This window comes from Spermophilus citellus (assembly GCF_964194105.1).
Source record: "Spermophilus citellus genome assembly, chromosome: 14".
Lineage (NCBI taxonomy): Eukaryota > Metazoa > Chordata > Mammalia > Rodentia > Sciuridae > Spermophilus > Spermophilus citellus.
Window position 1 is genome coordinate 88,459,278 of NC_138194.1, and position 21,660 is coordinate 88,480,937.

Here is a 21,660-nt window from a genome sequence, read left to right on the forward strand (position 1 = left end):
CCTCACTGTTGGATGGCCCCAGGAGCAGACACAGCTACACCTCAGTCAACCACAGGAAGTAGAAGGCAGGGACACCAAGACCTCCTGATCCCACAGTGCCTGCGGCCGAGGGCTTTGACGAGGTCTCCTGGGTGCATGAGTGTTCAGTCCACCTCGGGTCAGACTTCCTGGTTCAGTGGTGCAATCCCAGGTGAAGAAGTTTGTTACTACAGCAGCGGATCCAGCAAGAATGACGACACTTCTCAGGGTTGGGCCACAGAGAAGAGACAGGAGCTAAGCGGATGACAAGCACTGGCCAGCAGGTGACTCTGAGAACAGTCACTCCTTTCTGGGCTACAGTTTCACCATCAGTAAACTAAAGGCTTGTAGTACCACCAAGATTCCAGGTGAGGGCTTCTCTTTGATCCCTAGAAAGGGCAATGAAGGGATAGTTTTCAGCTTATTGGGAAAGAGTTCTATGATCAACTAGTAAAGTCTGCCACGAGTGCAGATGTGGAAGCTGTGGGTGGTATCAACACTGTATAGAGTATTTTCTGACTCTTCTAAAGGACCCTAGAAGTCTCTGGGGTCTGTGTGAGGGTCAGGAGCTGGGGATAGGAGAAGCCAAGTTCCAACAAGGAAAGTTCCACACGAAGGTTTTTTGGGTTTTTTTTAAAGAGATGTTTGTTCTGTGAAAGGACAGGCAGCAAATGTTCCCTATATATGACAGAGACCCACCGCTGTCTCAGGGAGCAGTCATCATTTATTCATCCAACAAGAAAATTAAGGGCGGGTGAGAGGAACATCCCCAAATAAACATCCACCTCTTTTTTCCTTCCCAGCACACAACCTAAAGCCAATAAGAGAACTTGCAATGCTCTGGAAGTAGAAAGGAAGCAGGAGAGGGAAGGAAGGGTGAAGCCTGGCATGGGGAAGCACTGGAATTCTGGGCCTGAGCTGTGCCATTTACTAGTCGTGTGATCCGGGAAAGGTTACTCAACCTCTATGAGCCTCGGTTTCCTCTTCTGTGCCAGAGCCAAGTAACCCATTTCACCCTTGGTTCAGGCAGCCAGCATGCCGTGAGTCCTCCATGAGGGCCAAGGGGGGAAAGGGCAGACTGCAGTGTTCATGGGGTCGTTTTGTGCAGGGTCTCAAGAGCTGGGCTTAGGACTTGGTACTTAACTTGGCAGGCAATGGGGAACCATAGACAGCTCTTGAATCATGGAATAAACTGGAACAAATCCCATGGATGATTACCCCTGGCCCAGGTCTGTCTCACTAGACTAGGGATTGGGCTTACATGATGCAGAATCAGAGGTTGGTTTGAAGAGGACACAGTCTAGACCAGAGTTGGGAAGTGGGAGGAGGCTGTGGGAGACGAGATGGAGTCAACTCCATGAGCCGGAGTTGGCAGAAGACAGAGGGAGAGGGCAGAGAGCCAAAGAGGAGATAGAGGGACAAGGATTACTGGGGTTTTCCCCCTTGAGGCTCCAGGGACTGTAGGGAGGAGAGACCTGGAATAAATGGAGCTTGCCTGAGATGGTGAGCTGGATTCCTGCCATGTTTTTCAAAAGAGAAAAAGAAATTCCCTTTAGACTGCTCTTCTCCTCTTTGGATTGCATTTCAAGCTACATTGCTACACTATCAGACTAAGCCAGGGGGCCACCGCTTCTTAGGGCTTTGGGAGCCCTGGGCTGTTTCCTCTGAGAAGTGGAAATGCCCCAGAGAGACCCATGCTCTGCTGCACACTGGCTCTTGAAGACTAGATGTTGATGGACCTTTATTTTTTTCACTGATTTACATGCAGTGCTGAGAATCAAACCCGGGTGAGTGCTCTACCACTGAGCTCCAGCCCCAGCCCCAGGACCGTGCTCTTGTCCCTCCTACCTACCACTGTCACACTCCTCTCTTCCTGAAGCACCGCTTCATCTAACTCATTCTCCCTGCCTCAGCCTCGCTCCAGCGCTGCCGGGCAGATCACATGGCAGGCCAGAGAGCTGGGGAGCAGCCCGGGGCGGCCCTCCACCAGAGAGGAAGGGAGGCTGCAGATGAGAAAGGGAGGCTGCAACGTTCTCCCCCTTCAGGTAGGAAACCGAGTTGTGTTCTACCCCGTCACCCAGAGGTTCCCACAGGACTGGATGCCCCTAGGGATGTCTGTGAACCCCAGATGGCCGTGATACAACCTACGCATGAACTTGCCCTGGACTGGCTTCCTCCCCTCTATCTCACCATCCACCCGACCTCCTGCTTCTTAGAATCACCTTCCAATGTTCCTGTGCTCAAACCCAAGTCTTTAGAGCTGTTTCCAGAACCCAAGGCAGTCAGGTTCCAGACATCCTGTCCCACTGTCAGGCCATGATCTGATCTGAGGAGAAAATATGCTTATTCCCTTCAGAACTGAGTTCACATGATTCATTCATACGTACTGCCCCCCGCCCTCCAGCCCCAGGACAGATGTCATCCATCCTTGAGCCAGGACACAGCCTCTGATTCTTCTCCAGACCAATGGGTCAGTGTTGGCTCAACCTCTTTGTGGACTCTGCAAACAGGACAATGACAAACCAAAGCAGAGATAGGAGGGCTCATTCACAGGACCACGGGGAGGGGTGCTTCGAGCCCCTGGTGGCTGGTGGTCTCTAGTCTGCATTCTGGTTTTCCTCCTCCCAAGGCTCACCATGGCCACAGTACTGTCTCCCAGGGAAATTCTTGCCTCTTGCATTTGAACCCAGGAGCACAGGAGGGTACCTTATGGCCCCGGTACCCTCCTCCTTCAGGCTCACTTGTCCATGGGCTGGGGATTGTTCCTAGCTTTGTAATAAAGGCCTGGGGCTCCAGCCCGGTGAGTTGTGCAACCGAGCGGGAGAGCCGGCTCAGCCGCAGCTGGAGGAGAGGAAATATCCCATGGCTGACTGTGCCAAGGTGGAGACTGAGCCAGCCCTCGGGCCTGCGGGCTGGGCGGTGGCCCTCGGAGATAAGCCAATCCCTCAGCTGCAGGTGAGGATCCCTGAGAAGCATTGTTCAGGGACAGAGGTAAGTCACTTCTCTGAGCCAGAGGAGGGGTGGCAGGTACCCTGCACCCAGCCTAGGAAGCAGGTGGTCTCTGGGAGGGTCAGGAGCCCCACTCCTCCGTGTGCTCTGTGCTCCCCACATCTGGAAGAGCTCCAGTGTCTGCCTCTCCCTCCACGACTGAGGGACGGGGAGCATGAGTCGGTCAAGGCATGTGGGCAAGATCCGGAAACGTCTAGAAGATGTCAAGAGCCAGTGGGTCCGGCCAGCCAGGGCTGACTTCAGTGACAATGAGAGTGTGCGGCTGGCCACAGATGCCCTCTTGGATGGGGGTCCTGAGGCCTATTGGCGAGCGCTCAGTCAGGAAGGTGAAGTGGACTTCCTGTCCTCTGTGGAAACCCAGTACATCCAGGCCCAGGCCAAGGAGCCCCTCTGTGCCCCGGATCTTGCAGGAGGGGCTGAAGCAGGCCCCAAGGGACTCGACTCCTGTTCCCTGCCATCAGGAACCTACTTCCCTGTGGCCTCAGAGGGCAGCGAGCCAGACTTGCTGCATACCTGGGCCTCAGCTGAGAAGCCCTACCTGAAGGAAAAGTCCAGTGCCACTGTGTACTTCCAGATGGACAAGCACAACAACATCAGAGACCTCGTACGCCGCTGCATCACCCGGACCAACCAGGTAGTGATGGGGGTCCTGTGTCCTCTTGGCTATGGCACATAGAGTAGGGAGAGGGGATGTGTCTTGCTCTCGGAGACAGAATCCAGGTAATTGGGGTTTAGGATGGAGTTGGGGACATTGTGCTCTGCCTTGCTGTGGATCATTGACCTCCCAATGTCACCTGTCACAGCCTGGGCACAAGCCTCCAAGAGCCATCATTGGGACTCTTGCAGTCACTTCCTCCCTGGCCCTGCTCTTCCATCTGGTTCCCAAACCACCCAGTCTCTGTGCTGCAGCAGAGTCTTTCCCTGTACTGCGAGTCTAACTTGGCCCCTTCCCTGTTTGGTGCCATCTGTACCCCTGTCTGCAACAATGGGAGGAGCAAAGTCCTTCTCGGGACTCATAGCCCCCGTCACCTCCTCCCACTCAACCCCGTGGGCCCTGTGGATTCTTCACCCACCAAGCTCTGCCTTCAGGTCTTTGCATGTCGCCCTCTGCCTGGGCGCCCCTCGCCGTCCCTGGTGCTACTCCTTCTTGGGGAAGACTGTTCTGAATTCCCCAGGCTGGGTTAGGAGCCCACTCTAATGAGGGAGACCTCTCCATTGAGGCACACCCTTGCCCCTGGTCCTTTCAGACCCTGCTTAGATCTGCCTGCCCACAGGTGCTGCTATGGCACCTGAACCAAGCCAGCGGCGAGGCAGAAGATGGGGCCCACAGCAGGGAAAGTTTCTCCCTCCCTGGATATTGATATTTTAATCAATATAGACTTTAGAAGAGGAAGTCCTTAAGACAGAGCATGCATCGGCCCAGTCAGGCCAGGTCAGGAGTTCTCCAGAGCCCTGTACTTCCGTCAGCAGGGGACTAAGTGGAAGGACGCCATTTGGGGCCTCACCCTACCCAGGTGCACTATTTAGCATAGGGCTATGGATCTCCTCTCCTCCCTCCAGAAGCTGCAGAGGGGCCGAAGTAAGAACGGACTTTAAGGAAGGAACTCTGACATCTGTAAAGATTGACAGATTCATCATCTGTAGAGATTGATTTTTGCCAAGTGTGTTGATGCATTTGGAATCCTAGCTACTTGGGAGGCTGAAGCAAGAGGATTGCAAGTTTGAGGCTGGCCTGGGCAATATAGGGAGATCCTGTCTGAAAACCCAAAATGAAAAGGGTCGGGGATGTGGCTCAATGGCAGAGCCCTTGGGGTTCAATCCCCATTGCTTAAAAAAAAAAGAACAAAAGTCTTATTTTTCTTTTTGTAACTAAAACTATTTATTTTGTTATAGTAAAAAATAAAAAAACTCTTAAAAATACATGCTGATATTTTAGCTTATTTTTTGCTAGAGTCCCAGTTTCATGACTGAATCTCCTCCCAGAATCAATACTGTGTGGAATCTTGAGGTTCTAGAGAAGGCCACCAAGGTGGGGAGGCTACATGCAGAAAGGGAGGAGAGCGGAGATTCTGGAAACTCAAACGGAAGGTAGCAACGGGCAGAGTAGCTCCGTGTGACTGGGCTGCTTTGGAGCGTGTTTCATGTTTCTGTGACAGAGAGGCATCAGATTGACAGACAGGTCTGGGCAGGCAGCCAGGAGCCTGGGCTGCCTGGGGCCACCGGCGCCACCTCTTTCAAGTCCCCTGAACTCCTGGCACTCAGCCTGCATGCTAGACAGAGGTCCTTTCTGGCTCCCAAGGCCTGTTCCCAAGTGTGTCTCTCAAGCCCAGGGCTCACACACTTGGGAACAGGCCTTGGGAGCCAGATGTCCAGTGCCCTTCTGGGGGTGATGTCCAGTGCCCTTCTGGGGGTGAGACCAGAGTCGCAGGGAGACCCTCCATCACAGCAGCAGCTGCAGAGCAAGAGTCTTGGAAAGAGGCCAGTCAGGGCCTGAGAGACACAGCCCCTGCCAGAGCCCCTCACCTCCTACTGCCCAGCTGGCAAGGCACCCCCTCCACCTCTGTGGCCCTGGGGTCTGTTCATGTCCCTTTGAACAACTTAGCCCGTTAGGAATTTAGGACAACACTAAAACCTGCAGATTTCACCTAAAAGTAAGAATTTCTAGCTCCCCCTGGCAGATAGGGTGCTGAGCTGTGGTCACCTCTTGGGTCCTCTTTGCCACACAGTCCCCACTACTCCCTGTTGTCTTGGGCCCCTAAGGCCTTGAAGCTGTTTGTGATATCGCTGTCCCACACACACACGCACACACACACATAGACTCGTACACACTCACACACACTCACACTCACACATGCGAGGGCTTGGGGATGGCCTGTTCCCAGAGCTGTGGCAGCAGGTTGGGTTGGTGCCCGCTCACAGGCTGTCTGCAGAAGTAGAAGCAGGAGAGAGGGAGGAGAGGTGGGTTGAACTCCCCTCCCCTGTGGCCTCATCCCCCTGGAGAGGAGGAGAGAGGGGACAAGCTGAGGGGCCAGCCCTTCTGGAGCAGTTCCCACTCCCCGAGAAGCAGGAGCCACCTTCCTTCCAGTCCCTTTACTCCACAAAGCGCAGCGTGGCAGAGTGGGACAGGAGAGGTCACTTGTCCTGGGGGAGCTTCTGCCGTCCGCTTGCCCCTTGTCGGGAGAGAATCGGACGTGAAGCTGCCCCAGGCCTGGGCAGCCCTCAGTGCCTGGAAGTGGGTAGAAGGTGACTCAGGCAGGCTTCCCAAAAGGTGGCCTCAGAGCTGAGTCGCTAAAGCTGAGTAAGAGTTTGCCAGGCAGAGAAGGAGAGGAAAGGACGTCCAGTCCTAGGGAGGGTCAAATGCAAACATCCTGGCGTCTGAAAAGTCTCATGAGTCCTGAATGTGGGCAGACACCACTGGACCCTGGTAGGACCTGAGTTTGGGGATGTGGGACCTCGAGGAGGGGTGAGCAGTGGGGACAAGGAAGATGGGGCACCAGTGCTGTGCCTTCTGTGTTGAGCCAAAGGGTGTGAACAGCAGCTCCCTAGCGTGGTCACCGGTCCCTGCAGGAGGCGGAGGCCCTCCACAGGTTCCCTGAGGACCAGCCTCTCATTACTCTCCGCTTACCCAGGGGAAGCTGGATCATCTTCGTAGACTTCCACCCAGGCCAGGTATCTAGCGGACTGACACAGAAGACAGAAGAAGCCACACTCCTTGGTGAAGGCAGACATCACAGAAATCAGCAAAATGTAAACCCAGAGCGGATCCATGGTAGAGCACATGTTCAGTCTGCACAAGGCCTTGGGTTCCATCCCCAGCCCCACCATATGCACGTGAAAATGTGAAACAAGTGAAACAAGGTCACTCTTCTCGCCATATTTTTAGAGCTAATTTTCTTTTTTCTCTGTTTTCTTTTGGGTACTGGGGATTGAACCCAGGGTGATTAACCACTGAGCCACATCCCCAGGCCTTTTTTATATTTTGTTTAGAGACGGGGTCTCACTGAGTTGCTTAGGGCCTCACTAAGTTGCCAGGCTGACTTTGAACCCACGATCTTTCTGCCTCAGCCTCCAGAGCTGCTGGGATTACAGGTGTGTGCGACTGCACCCGTCTTAGAGCCAGTTCTTTTCATTAAACCTGTCATTTTATGTTAATATGTAATAGGTCGCCTATTGATATCTTAAAATAATTAATAAAACCATTCAAAAATTTCTTAGTCTTAGATTCTGATATGCTAAGTATTGATAGCTTTAATCCACATAAGTAAAAGCTCTTTGAGATTGTCGATAATTTTTAAAAGAAGGAAGGGATCCTGAGACCAAAAAACCTGGGAAGTTTATTAGGCAAGCCTAAGGCCATTGGAGAATCTGGAGTGGAGACAACATAGAATCATATTGTCTGGCAGAGAACTTGGAAACTGGAATTTATTTTTCTGGATTATTCCTCCTTCATTTTCCCTCCCTCAGGCTGTACCTAATGTAGACAGACATCAGAACTCTTCTTATAGACCTGGAGCCAAATAATGGGCACAAGTTCTGGACTGAAGTCTGGGGCTTGTCTACCATAGTTCAGCTGTTTGGCTAGGGAAGGTTCCCTGGCTCCTCTCCTGGGAGGCTGGGGGACTAGTTGTGGAAATTTCATGAGATAGATCTATCGCTGGTAGTAGGCCCATAACAAAGCCTTGCTATTGTTATTACTCATCCTTCAAAATAAAGACAAAAACAAAAGGAACATTAGAATATAGAAGAGAAAAAGGAAAAGCAGGAGTGAGCACAGATTGGGGGTTGGGGTGCTGAGTGTCCCCAGTGGCTGTCCCCAGCACTGGGGGTGGTCACACCAGGACCTAAATCCCATTTCCTTTCCCACACCCTGCCTTTCCAGAAGCAGCAGATCTCCAGCCCCTGAGGAGCTCCCATGTGTCAGGATTGGCTCCCCCTCCACAGGCTGGCCCCATGTGCAGGGTCTGCCCCATCAGTCTAGCAACCCCCTGCCTGGGCCCATCTCTCAGAAGCTGTGGACTCCTGGAGCTGACCTACCAGGCTCTGCTTCCAAAGCTTCTTCCCTTTCAGCAAGGTGTTATACAAAGGTCTTCCTTGTTTCTCCTTCTCAGCCAGCCTCACCTGCCTGTGCTGGTCCCTCTGATTGGCCCTATCCAGATCCAGCCCTGCCTACCCTGTCCCTTTGGTTTATGCCCACAGAGGAACGAACAGTCCTTTTAACCCTCTTCCATAATGTGTGTTAAGACCGCAGTCTTGCACAGTGTTATTATCTAACGTTGTCTACGCTTTCTTATGAACAATGCATATAAAAAATGATAGTCGTATTTAACAACATGTAAAAATCATGTTTACTTGAGTGTGGAGCTTTTATCTAAGTTATAGTTAGACCCACATTGCATGATGGCTAAAACTCCATTATTGAAGAGTGTTTTTTAGGCAAAGAAACTGAGACCCAGAGAGGTCAGGTGACTTATGTAGTCATTCAGCTGGTTTCCAGAAGTTCCAAGACTGGAGTCAAAGTTTCCTAATCCCTCCTACATCTCTATTCCTCTTTACTACCCATCTGTGTTAGTTTCCTGGGGCTACCAGAGCAAACTGGCACATGTTTGCTGGTTTACAACAAGAGAAATTTATTCTCTCCCAGTTCTAAGAGTCAGAAGTCCACAATCAGGGTGTCATTTGGGCTGTGTTCCTTCCAAAGGCTCAAGGGTTCCTTCAGTCTCCTGGTTTCTGGCGGCTCCAGGCATTTCTTGGCCTATGTCTGCCCAACTCCAATCTCCACCTCTGTCTTTACACAGTCTTCCAGTACCTCTTACAAGGATGCTTGTCACTGGACTTAGGTCCCACTGAGTAATCCAGGGTCACCTCACCTTGAGATCCTTTATGCAGCTACATCTGCAAAGACATTTTCCCAAATAAGGTCTCACCCACAGAGTGTGGTGGTTAGGGTGTGGACTTGTATTTGGGGAGAGCACAATTCAACCTGCTACACCCCCCAAGGTGGCACTCCCATCCAGGGACTGAAAAAGAGTAGTTCAGACCAGTCATCAACTGCAAACTAATCCATCTGGAAGCCCAAACCCACAGGAAGCCAACAAGACAAGATACTATCACCCATATTTCTGAACATCCTTAAATCAGAACACCAGGTTATTTCCAAACCTGCCCCATCTCTAGTCAACCATCTCTGCACCAGTGCTGTCTCAAAAGAGCAGGGACTCTTGGGCACAGAACTGGAAGGATTTACTGAGCTATCAGAGTGCAGGCTGTCTCTTTTGTCAGTACCTCTGAAGTGGAGGCATTTATCTTTCGGCACAGAGAGAGGGCCCTGGCAATCTTTGGTGCCGTAAGTTTAAATGTATGCAAAACTAATCCTATGATAACAGGGCTGAGTTCTAATGGGTCTTGGGTCTTATTAGAAGTCCTTTTCTGACACCCGGTGGAGGGTGAGCAGTTCCCTCCCTGTCCAGACAGCCATGGGGGCTGAGAAGAAAGCCAGCTCCATGAGGTGCCTGGCCTCTCCGCTCTACCCTTCCAGCCTTCTTCCCGTCCCCCTCTGCACTCCCGTCCAACATGGGCATGGACAATGCAGTGGGAGGTGGGTTCAGGACAGGGACAGAGACCTCCACTCTAGCTCTTTCTTTCCCCTCCTTGAACCCTGCTCACTCACCCTTCCTCCTACCCCCTGCTTCCTTCTCCCCTGGCCCGCTCAGGGATTGGGGCCTCAGTAAATTTGGCTGAGACTAGTTAGCACCTGGCCCTAACTTCCCCAGTAACTGAGCCCTCTGCCCTGGCCCAGGTCCTGGCCATCCTGATGGATGTGTTCACAGATGTGGAGATCTTCTGTGACATTCTAGAGGCAGCCAACAAGCGTGGCGTGTTCGTCTGTGTGCTCTTGGACCAGGGAGGTGTGAAGCTCTTCCAGGAGATGTGTGACAAGATCCAGATCTCTGACAGTCACCTCAAGGTAGGGGTCCCCATGAGAGTCCTAAGGGAACTTTGTATCAGTGAGGATCTAATGGGCTTTGCCTTGATAATAACACTCCCCCTTCAATGACTCAGCACAATAAGTCCTGTGTGGATCTTGTATGGATCAGATGGCCTCCCTCTATCCAGTCTACGCCACAAGGAACACATGGCCTCCAAAACAGCAGGGACAGAGGGAAAAAAATATGACAGGAGGATTCTGCAGGGTGTTCTTAGGATCTGACCTAGAAGAGATTTCCATCACTTGCACTTGTAACCCATTGCCCCTGCCTGGATGCCTGGGCCTGGAGTGAGCGGGAGCCGTGCCTGGTGAGCGTCCCTCTCCATGTATCCCTCCCCTCCTCCCAGCTGGGGAGCCCAGTGGATGTGCCTCCCAGGGCAGGGCAACCTCAGCACCTGCAGACACACGTGCAGAACTCCTGGGCCCAACAGGAAATTAAGGCTCTTGGACTTCACTGAGCCTCCCATTTCCGTCTCTGGCAGGAGGGAAAGAAACCCAGAGATAAGAGTTAATTGGCCACACAAACTTGAGGGCAGTGAGTTCAAGATCATAGGGAAAAGCACCCGCATTTTTCATGAGTAGCTCAGCTGGACAGAGGATGGGTGGTCCTGGGGACTCCTTTGGTGACTCCCCTCAGCTCAGGCAGGTTGGCCTCTGGGAGAGCCTCTCAGACAAGGATGAAGGCTCCTCCCTCCCTCCCTCCCGCCCACGCTGATGGTGCCACAGGCCCCAGCAGTCGGCGGTGCTGCCTGACATTACCTGGTCGTCCCTCCTTTGCGGAGGCCACGGAATCAGGTCAAGGGAGTCAGGCCCAGCCTTGCTTCCGTGGTGCACACTGGCCACACCTGACCGTCGTCTGCTCACCACAGGACAGTGGGATGTGTCCCCCTCCCACCATCTCACAGAGAGCCTGGGTGTGCCCCTCAGAGCCTGGCGACATTGGTGGCATCTGGCAGTGTTTCACCTCCCCAGCCTTAACCCTGAGACAGAGCCCCATGCTTCACCTGCTTTTTGATTTCTTTCAGGCTTCTGAGGGGTTCCATCTAGGGCCAGGCAGCAGGGGCTGCTGGGGAGGCCAAGGACAAGTAGGGCCAGGATTTGGGTAGAGGTCACACCCTCTCTGGACCATACAGGATCCACTGGGGCTTCACAAAACCACTCCCTTAGACTGCTCTGGGCTGAACCTCTGCCCAGCTTGTGGTCAAGAACACATGTCACCAAACCAGTTAGGAGGCTTGCCCCTAAATAAGTGACAGACTTGTGGCCTGTGGAGAGCTAGGCGAAGACTCCACAGGCGTCAGGCCCTTGTCTGTTTTTTTATCCGCTGTCTTGTTTGAATTTTGCCCTCTCCCCCCATCCCTTTTTTATTTCCAGCTAATGCCAGGAGAAAGAGGAAAACTTAGAAAGTCTAGCCAAGCAAAAAGAAAAAATGGCCCTAATCCCACCTGAAAGCACATGTTTACATCTTGGTGACCATCCTTCCAGACTTTTCCCTATTCAGACTGTCTTAGTCTGTTCATGCTGCTATAACAGAATACCATGGAATGGATGTCTTATAAACAGCGGAAATTTATTTCTCACAGTTCTGGAAACAGGAAAGTCCAACAGGAAGGTGCCAGCAGGTCAGCGTTCAGTGAGAGACCAAAGCCTTGTTCATAAAGGGCTTCTCACTCCGTCTGGTACCTGGCAGAAGGAGGAAGGAGCTCTCTGGGATCTCTTTTGTAAGGACACCAATTCTCTTGGTTAGCATGACCTAATCACTTCCCAACGGCTCCACCTCCTGATACCATCGCACTGGGCATTAGGTTTCTACACAGAATTAGGGGGGACACATTCAACCTACAGGTCAGTCTATATCTGCAAATGCGCAATTCTAAGTGGCACATTGATATTTCCTTCCAACAGAACATTGCCATCCGGAGTGTGGAAGGAGAGGTGTACTGTGCCAAATCAGGCAGGAAATTTGCTGGCCAAATCCAGGAGAAATTCCTCATCTCAGACTGGAGAGTCGTCCTGTCTGGATCCTACAGGTGAGCACTGGGTTCCCTCTTGGTGAGGCTTTGGGACTTTGCGGTGCCAAGGGCCAGGTGAGGTGCAGACCAGCATCTAGCTGCTCACACACACCAGCAGTAACCAGGGTGTCTTATCACATAGATGGGCTGGGAGACACAAAATATGTATCCATTCAGGGCAGAAAAGCCTTGCCAGGTGCCTCAGTTTCCCTTGATATTGCAACAGGATATAGATTGCTCTTTTTCCCTTCTCAGATCTCTTCAGTGTGTCTACAATGTGCTTTTATTGTGCGTGCCCATGCTCTGTTTCATCTTTAAAGTTTTATTACTTTAATACAACAAATTTATTAAGATTTATTAATTCACACACCAAGCAGTTCACCTGCTTAAATATACAATTCAGTTCTTAATATGCACAGTGTTGTGCAACCACTCCAAATTAGAATATTATCCTCACTCCAAAAGGATCCACTCTACCCATTCACAGCCACTCCCCATGGCCCCAATCTACTTCCTGTTTCTATAGGTTTTCCTGATTTGGACATTTCATATGAATAGAATCATATAATGTGTGGTCTTCTTTCACTCAACACAATGTTTTCAAGATTCACACCACTGGGGAGACACACCACATTTTATTTATCCATTCATCAACTGATAGACATTTGTACTATGTCCACTCTTGGGAACAATTCTGCTAAGAACACTGGTATAAAATGTTTTTAACTTATGTTTTGTTTTGTTTTTTTGCTACATTAAAAATTTTTTTAGTTATACATGGACACAATATCTTTATTTTGTTTATTTATTTTTTTAATGTGGTGCTGAGAATCGAACCCAGCGACTCACATGTGTGAGGCAAGCACTCCACCAATGAGCCACAACCCCAGCCCTTTTGGCCACATTTTTAATTGGTGCATATAGTTGTAGAGAATATGGGATTTGTTGTTACATATTTGTACAATGTACACAATACAAAATATAACAATATAATTTGGCCTCTATCACTCCCCAGCACTTTTACCCTCTATCCCCTGCTCCTATTCCCTTCAACTTAGGTTTTTAACTCTCTTCATTCAGTATGTGCCTCCCTGGGATTGCTGGGCGATGGAGTGATTCTGTGTTTAACTTCTCAGGGAACTGACAGCTTTTTATTCCAAAGTGGCTGTATCATTTGCATTTCTCCCAGCAATGCCTGAGAGTTCCAATTTCTGTGATCCTAGGCAACGCTTGTTGTTGGTTGTTACAGCCATTCTGGTGGTGTGAAGTGATATCTTTTTGTGGGCTTGGTTTGCATCTCTGAGGCTAAAGATGCTGAAGTCTTGTGCTCTTGGCCCTTGGCACATCTCTGGAGAAATATTTGTCTTTACCACTTACATCAAGACCCTGCATCCAAATGTCTGACCATCCACTTATTCCACATGCTGCCTTGCTTGGGTCCCTCTTTTGAGACTTGCCTTCAGATCCTAAAGTACATTCTGCTAAATGTCCTTGGTGGGCCCTGGGGACTTGATAGTAGGTTTCAGGGAGGGAGGCAATGAGGGTGCAGTCATGGAAGGGAGGAACAGCTGAGGCCATTTGTGAGCACTGAGTTGAGAAGGTCAGGAGTGTGGCAGAGAGCGCAGTGGGGATATCCCTTATTCCCCTGTGAGCCCAGCAGCGACTGATAAAATAAAAGCAGGAAGACAACACCAGGAAAAGACGGGATCAGAGTAGGCTTGCAGCACAGCAGGCCCGAGTGGATAGGGGATCAGGAGATCTGCAGCATGCCCTCTTTCCCCAGAGCAAGAGCATGATACACCATCCAACAACCACAGGGAGGCAACTGCAGAATCCCCAGCCAGGGATGGAGGAGCATAAAGGGAGGGAGAAAAAGGAAACAAAGGCTTACATCTGAAGTGCGCCATCTTTCTTCAGGTTATTAATGCCTTTGAGCTTAAGTCCTACTTTCTGTGATATTAATATTTCCGCCTTTGGTTTTCTATTGACTTGGATTTATACAGTGTCTTCATCCATTTGGGCAGCTATAACAAAATACCATCACTGGATGGCTTATGAACAACAGATATTGATTTCACACAGTTCTGAAGGTCTACGGCCTGGTTCATAGGCCCATACCTTCTCACTGTCTTTATGGTGAAAGCATGTCTTTGCCCCTTTATGGCAAAAGGGATAAGGGAGCTCCCTGGGGTCTCCTTTATAAGGCACTAATCCCATTCTAATAATTATTAGTTATAATCCCTTATAACTAATGACCTTCCAAAGGCTCACCTCCTAATACCACCTCATTGGGGATTAGGGTTTTCAACATATGAATTTTGGGAGACATAAAACTGAATTCATAGCACAAAATATATATTTTTCCTTATCATTTTCATTAGTCAGCTTTGTGTTACTTCAAAAAAATACCTGCTACCTGAGGCAAGTAACTTTATAAAGAGAAAAGTTTTATTTAGCTCACAGTTTGGGAGGTTTATTCTAAGATCAGGCAACTTCATTTGTTTGACTTCCAGTGAGGGCAGCACACCATGGCAGGAGTGTGTAGAAGCAAGTGGTCACATCTCAAATCAGAGCAGAGAGGGGACAGCAGGGTCCCTACATATCTTTTGAGGACATGCCTAAAGACTGAGGACCTCTCCCTAGGCCCCAGCTCCCAAGAACACCACCCTGGGGACCAAGCCCTTAATAATACGGAACTCCGGGGGACACACCCATATTCAAATCATGGCACTATTATTTTCCCACACTTTCTGTTAGATTTTGGCAATTGTCCCTGATCCCAGAAGCCAAACTGGAGTGAGGAGTCTGTGTGGAGAAATTATCTCTCACTTTAGTGTCACTTTAGTATTCATATAACATAAATATAACCACTTCAAAAAACACAATTCAATGGCATTTAGTACATTCAAAACATCGGACAACCATCATCTAGTTTTGAAATATTTTCATCACCCCCAAAAGAAACCCCATGCCCATTAAACAGTCATTTCCTTACCCTCCACTCCCCAATGTGCATTTGCCATGTGTTTACCTTTCTAGGTGTTTCACATAAATACAATCATACGGTACATGGCATTTTGTGAATGGCTCCTTCCACTTAACGTGATGTTTTCAAGGTTCACTCAAGTTGAGCAAATCGCAGTACTTAATTCCTTTTTATTATTGAACAATCTTCCATTGTACACCACAATTTGTTCATCTATTCATCCACTTATAGACATTAGGGTCATTTCCACCCTTGGGTGATTGTGAACGGTGACTAAGAATTCTTGCAGAGACTGAGGCCCCACTTCTATCACTTTCTCCTCTGGAACTCAGGTTTTGCCTCAGCAGAGGGAAAGGAGGAGATGAGCCAATGTCTGGAAGAGCTGAGAGTGACTGGAACTTGGGAAAGAAATCAAAGCAGGTGCCATCTGAGCTCCCTCCCTGCAGCAGCTCCTAAACAGTTCACTTTAAAATGGTCTATTTTCAATAGATCAAAGTTTGGATACATTAAAAAAAAAAAAAGATTTCCCCCAGAAACTCTTATTTATAAGACCACACCCCAAAGTTAAAGATGAGACTGTTACTTTTGAGCAATTGCACGCCTCCAGAAACTACCATCTACATTCTGCATTCCGTGAACTGGAGAGGCCTGGGATCGCTGCTGCTGAGAGACTACTAATGCAAGGGGCTGAAAAGAAAATGCAGAGAAGCAAGTGCCTGTTATCTGTGTGCAGAGTGAAAACCAATGAGGGAGCTCAGTGGGTGGAGAGATTTTGAACCCAAGGATCATTTCAGGGAGATCAGATCCGGGCCTGGGTGGGGGTTGTTCCTTCTGATAAACCTGCCTTAGGCACCTCGGGGAGACAAAAGCTCTGTTCATCTTCAAGTTGTCAGAATGGGAAACTTTTCACCCTCCCAAAGTTGGTAACTGTTTTCACTTCTGAACAAAGCCAAACAGAGTATCACATACTACGTTTTCCCCTAGGAGAATAACCATTTGAATTTGTTAGTTCATAACTGCTCTCTGCTTTTATCTCTCTGGGCTGTTTTCCTCATCAGAATAAAATGGGAAACACTATATAAGACTGTTGTGAGAATTAACTAAAATAGCAAGTGCAAATATGTAGCTACCTGACACAGGAGATACACTCCAAAAATGTTTATGTAAGCCAGGTGCAGTGCACACCTTTAATCCCAGTTAGCTACTCAGGAAGCTGAAGTGGAGGGTCCCAAGTTCAAGGCCAGCCTCAGTAATTTAGCAAGACCCTCTCTCAAAATAGAATTTAAAAATCCAAAGAGACAAGGAGAAGTGGTCATGGAGGAGGGCACGTGTGCTGTGAGGTCAGCATGAGTAAGCATGTGCTCTGGGGCGGGCCAGAGGGGGCTGCCCTTCTTCCCGCAGGCTGACAGTATTGCTTAGAGTTGGGCCTTGAAGGATGAGGAAGTTCTCATGGAGTGAGGGGAAGGTAGGCAAAATCAGGCATCAGGAACGGCATGAGAAACAGCATGACACTGGCATGGACTTCCAATTGGCCCCTGCCCTGACCCCAATGCCACCCATGGGTTTTTCTTTCCCAGGGACAGAAAGATCCAGATCAAATCATTCCCATCTTTAAAATCTTTCAACTCTTGCCACTGTTCTTAGAAAACAAATTATAAACCCCATCCTTACCAGGCCTCCCTCTCGGCAGCCTGTCTCCTGTCCCTCCGTGTTGGAGCCACACCGGCTCCTCCTAAGGTCCTCACGCTCCTTGGTACCCTCAGACCTTGGCTCTTGCTGCTCAGGGCCTCTGCTGAGGCTCATTTCTGCCACTTTTGCTCTGCTAAACCCTCGTCTTTAGGACACTGAGCTGGCAGCTTGCAGATGAGTGCCGCAGAGACCTTCTCTGATCACCCCATCCAGAGTCCTGTGGCCCTCACCGGCTTCAGACTCGTGGCAATTTGTAATCATTTGTGTGCAGGCTTGTTTGGCCAAAATTGTAAACACTATGAGTTCAGAGAGGGGCTGCTCTGTTTCCTCCTCCGTTGTGTTCCTGGCACGAGTGCAGTAAATACTGTGCCTGGCACGTTGCATGTGCCCATAAATCTTCGTTGAATGAATGAGTGAATAAAAGCAGGTTGGGTTCCTGCCACCCCGTGTGGCTTAAGGAATGAAGTCTTCCAAACTTTGTCACCGTCCATTAGTGGGGTGTGAAATCAACTTCGTGGACGATGTCCAGAATTTTGTGAACATGAAATAGAGTGGAATAAAAATAAACAGCGAAAAGCTGAAGTCTGTGGCTGGACCTGGAGTGAGGAGCACTTTCCAGTGGAAGCCGGGGAGGCACGGCGGTCACGCTGGACCCGCAGTGGCTCTGAGGTGACGCAGAGGAAGCTTCTGGGTATGAGCAGGCTGTGGTGGCACAAGATAGGGAGTCCCCCCAAACATCAGGAATGTGAAAAGGCCGTGGTCGTCTGCCCTGGCTGCTGACTGACTGACCTCCCCCATCTCTCCTCTCCTCCAAACTCTCAGAGGTTTGGGGTTTTTGTTGTTGTTGTTTTGTTTTTTCCCTTCTTGTTACATTTTATACTTTTCCAACCAACACAAAAACAAAAAGACTGACAATACCAAGCATTGGATTCCCGGGATCTTAGACACATTACTCATAGGATGGCAAGTGGGGACAATGACTTTGGAGAGTCTGGCATTTTCTCCCAAAGCTGAATCTTCACCCTTTATGATCCGCTCCTAGATCCACACCTGAGGGAAACGTGGCCACACTCATGGTGGAAGGCTCGTGTGAGAATGTTCACAGCGGCCCTGCTAGGACAGAAATAACCCAAGTGCCGTGTGTGGCAGCAAGCCACAATATGAACACACCTTAGCAAGGTGCTGTTAAGTGGAAAAATATCCCCAAAGTTTAGATGCATGTTAAAAAGAACTAAAGTAAAAATACTCACTTTCAAGAGTATATTATAGCCGGGATTGTGTGATGGCATGTCTGTAATCTCAGCAACCCCGGAGGCTGAGGCTGAAGAATCTCAAGTTCAAAGCCAGCTTCAGCAACTCAGTGAGGCCCTAAGCAACTTAACAAGATCCTGTATCTAAATAAAAACTAAAAAGGACTGGGGGTATTGCTCAGTGGTTAGCACCCTGGATTCAACCTCCAGTTTAGAAAAAAAAAAGTGTATATTATACATCGCTTTTAATTATGGAAAAAGAAAAGTCAGGGAGTTATGATCAGAGGGTTCATGGTGCTGATTTATTTTATTTTACACTATTTCTTTTTGCAGAGCTGAGGATTAAACCCAAGACCTCACACATGCTAGGCAAGTGCTCTACCACTGAGCTACACCCCCAGCCCAAAGCTGATATTTTAAAGTTTAGGATCCTAGGAATGGATTGCAGGGACACCCCATGTGGCAGGGTGCCGGTCATGGTCAAGAGGCTAGCTTTTATTTAGGTGGGGGTTCATAGACACTGATGATAAATGAATAAAATTGATAAATGAATAAAACATGGGCCTTGAAAAGGCCAATGAAGAGGATGAGTCACGAGCCAAAGATCATGACTCAGTGAATGCTATGTACAATAAAAATCAAGCATATTTCTCCCCATGGATTGTGGAAAGAAAAAAAGAAAGAAAGGGAAAGAAGGAAGAAAGAAAGAGGGTAAAAGCTAAAGCATGTGATAAACAGATGTTCTGAGCAAATATGGGCATGCAGGGAATGAATGGGACACACAGAGGTAGCCGGGGTGTCAAGATAAGCACTAGGGAAATGGGAGCCACATGCATGCAGAGACACAGGGGCCTAAGAAGTTGCCAGGATGCTTTGGACCTGCTTTATTAGCAGAGCCACCAGCCATGTGGCCTGACCTGGCCTGGTTGTGAACAGCAAGGTGTAATTGGTTGGTTTCTCGTCTGGCCCAGCCCCACACCGTCCCCGGGTCTGCCCTCTTCCCTACCACCTGCCTGGCTCCTGGCTCAGCATCAGCACCCAGCTCTCTGGGGCTGTGGGTGGCTCCTGAGCAGGGGAGAACGGTTTAATCAAAACCTCATTCTTGTTCCCAGGATTATCCTGGTCACATTTGGGCCCACACTATCTGACAGAGCAGGGATTCTAGGGCTGGGGCCAGGCCTTTGGGTACAAGACAGGCAGACTAGGGCTGGAAGCTGAGGACCCTATCCTTAGTTGCCCCTTTCTCTTTAGCTCTGGCACTGTCCCCACTAGTTACCCAAGTCCTCTCTGTCCTTCCCTTAGGCACTCCCCACCTGGACCTGGTCTCTCTGAGTAGGGACCCAGCAACGCTGTTTGATCCTCCTGGCAGAGCTGTCAGGATTTTTAAGGATTTGGGCAGGGGTGAGCTGAGAGAAGTTTTTCATCAGAGATAGAAAAGAATTTGCTTAAAACAGAAAAATCACAAAACACAATACCTAAGTCCTCTAAATGGAAGGCCAGGCGAGTCTTTGAGGGTGTCTTCCTATGGTGTTTAGATGACTTTCTTGCATAAACCCAAGCTGTCTGCATTTGCTTCCTGTGGCTGTGCCCTGTGCTCCCTGTCCCGTCTCTCAGATCCTGACTTGAAAATGGGGCTGGATCCTCTTCACAAGCACTTCAGTTTATCGCAAAAACACAGCTGGCCATTCCAGGAGCAGCCACCTTCTAGCAGTCATTCTTTGCAGACCCCTGAGTGGTGGCAAGAGGCAGATGTCCCTCCTCACAGGTGAAGAGACTGAGGCCTCAGCTGCTGAGTGACTCCTCTGAGCACAGAGTGGGGGCAGCTGGGACTCAGCTGCCACTCAGCTCCTTTCTGCCTCCCCAGGGAGTATGTAAGGGCCCTGATCTGAGCACCAGGAGGGAGCCTTACAGCTGGGGACTCGATTGCCCTCAGAATTGCTCATGTGCAAACATGTCCTGGTCTCTGAGCCTCCATGTCTGCCTCTGTTAAGGGGGAAAACGACAGCTAGGGGTTCAGATAACAGGGTTTCCGCCAGGATGAAATGAGCCTGCTCAGGAGTTGGGGGCTTTATGTGCACCCCTCCCTTCCTGCCCTGAGAGGTCCCTGGTTCACAGACATGTCCTGCCTCTCTCGCCCACTTCCTCACCCCCTCTCTCCTCTTGTCCTTCAGCTTCTCCTGGCTCTGTGGACACGTCCACCGGAACATCCTCTCCAAGTTCACGGGCCAGGCAGTAGAGCTGTTTGATGAGGAGTTCCGCCACCTCTACGCCTCCTCCAAGCCCCTGATGGGCCTGAAGTCCCCCAGGCTGACCACACTCCTGCAACCCAGAGAGGGTCCCAGCATCCCCAACGGCCGTCTGAGTGGCAGCAGCTGCTCTGCCAGTGACCGCACATCCTCCAACCTCTTCAGCAGCCCGTCGACAGGCAGCAACCCCCACAACCAGAGTGTGTCCATGTCCTCGGGGCCTGGCAGTCCCCTGGTCCCAAACCCTCCCCTACCCCCCAGGTTTCAGCCTTACCACGGGCCTTGGGGAGCCCCGTCTCCACAGGCCCTCTTCTCCCCCAGGCCTCACGATGGCCCTCCCACCCCCTACAACAACCTCAATGCCTACAGGCCCACTAGGCTGCAGCTTGAGCAGCTTGGCCTAGTCCCCAGAGTGACCCACATCTGGAGACCCTTTTTACAGGCCTCACCTCATTTCTGAAGGGCTCTGCTGTGCTCCCAGGGCCAGGTCAGGGCACTTCTGAATTTGTTGGTTCATAGACCCCACCTCAACAACCAAGAGTGTTGAGCCTGATTCCTTCAAAGGCACTTGGACAAAATCATCGCCTATGTCAGAATGTTCCCAGGCCTAAAACCATCTGCTTGCAACCCCCACCAGCCCCTGGGTTGCCCCTCACTGGTTTGGCCTATGCAGCCCTTTCCAGAAGGTTTCAGGAAGGTGGGGGTGGCAGGGAACTAGAGGACAAGATCCTGACAACCGAGCCCCTGTCTTCCGAAATCACCCAGAGCTTCAGTGTTAATGGAGTCCCCAAGTCTCCACGATGTAAAAAAGGGGCAGATATGGTGTGAGACCTGGGAACTTTAGACTCTTCCACACAGAAGTGAAATTGAGTCTTACGAGCACAAAAATTAAGGAAAAGCCTTTATTGGGGCCTCCCATTGGAAAGGGAGACACAGCTCCCACAGGAAGGTCAGGCTGGCTTGCTGGAACAAAAAAAGGGCCTATTTTTACTGGCTGCTCACAGGGTGGGGCTCAGGAATGTGGCCCTGATGAGCTACGTGAATGCACCCCAGCTCTCGTGATGCCCACTGTTGAGGAGGCAACTGAGGCACATGAGCCAAGATCTAGGGATACATTTGCCCTTTGCCCTCATCACATATGCAGCTTAAGTTTTACTAATGGGAAAACTGAGGCACCAACATGTAGATGACTGGTAGGTACTTCTGTTTCCCAGGAACGGTCCACTGCCTGGAGATTTGGATAAGAAAGAGTCAGGAGAGGATCTGGGGACATTCTAGATGTTTCTGGGAGAGTCGGAGAAACTCCTCTTCCCTAGAAATACTGGGCTACCCTTGGGCCCAGTGAATTAGACAGATGGCATCTATCTTATTTTTTTTAAATTCCATTCCTATCTCATTTTCCTTCTCCCCTCCCCCCCCCACCCTGAAAGTTAAAAAAATAAAAAGAGACCAAGAAACCTTTGGT

General features: G+C 50.0%; 1 protein-coding gene across 1 annotated transcript; it reads left to right on the forward strand.

Moving 5' to 3' along the window:
• Positions 1-3,181: 3,181 nt before the first annotated feature.
• Positions 3,182-20,655, forward strand: FAM83A (family with sequence similarity 83 member A; the record flags this gene model as incomplete). The annotated part of the gene is made up of 4 exons (XM_081265917.1): positions 3,182-3,661; positions 9,824-9,991; positions 11,918-12,042; positions 20,121-20,655. 4 exons carry the CDS (start codon positions 3,182-3,184, stop codon positions 20,653-20,655), a joined length of 1,308 nt encoding a protein of 435 aa, XP_081122043.1.
• Between the last annotated feature and the right edge of the window lie 1,005 nt (positions 20,656-21,660).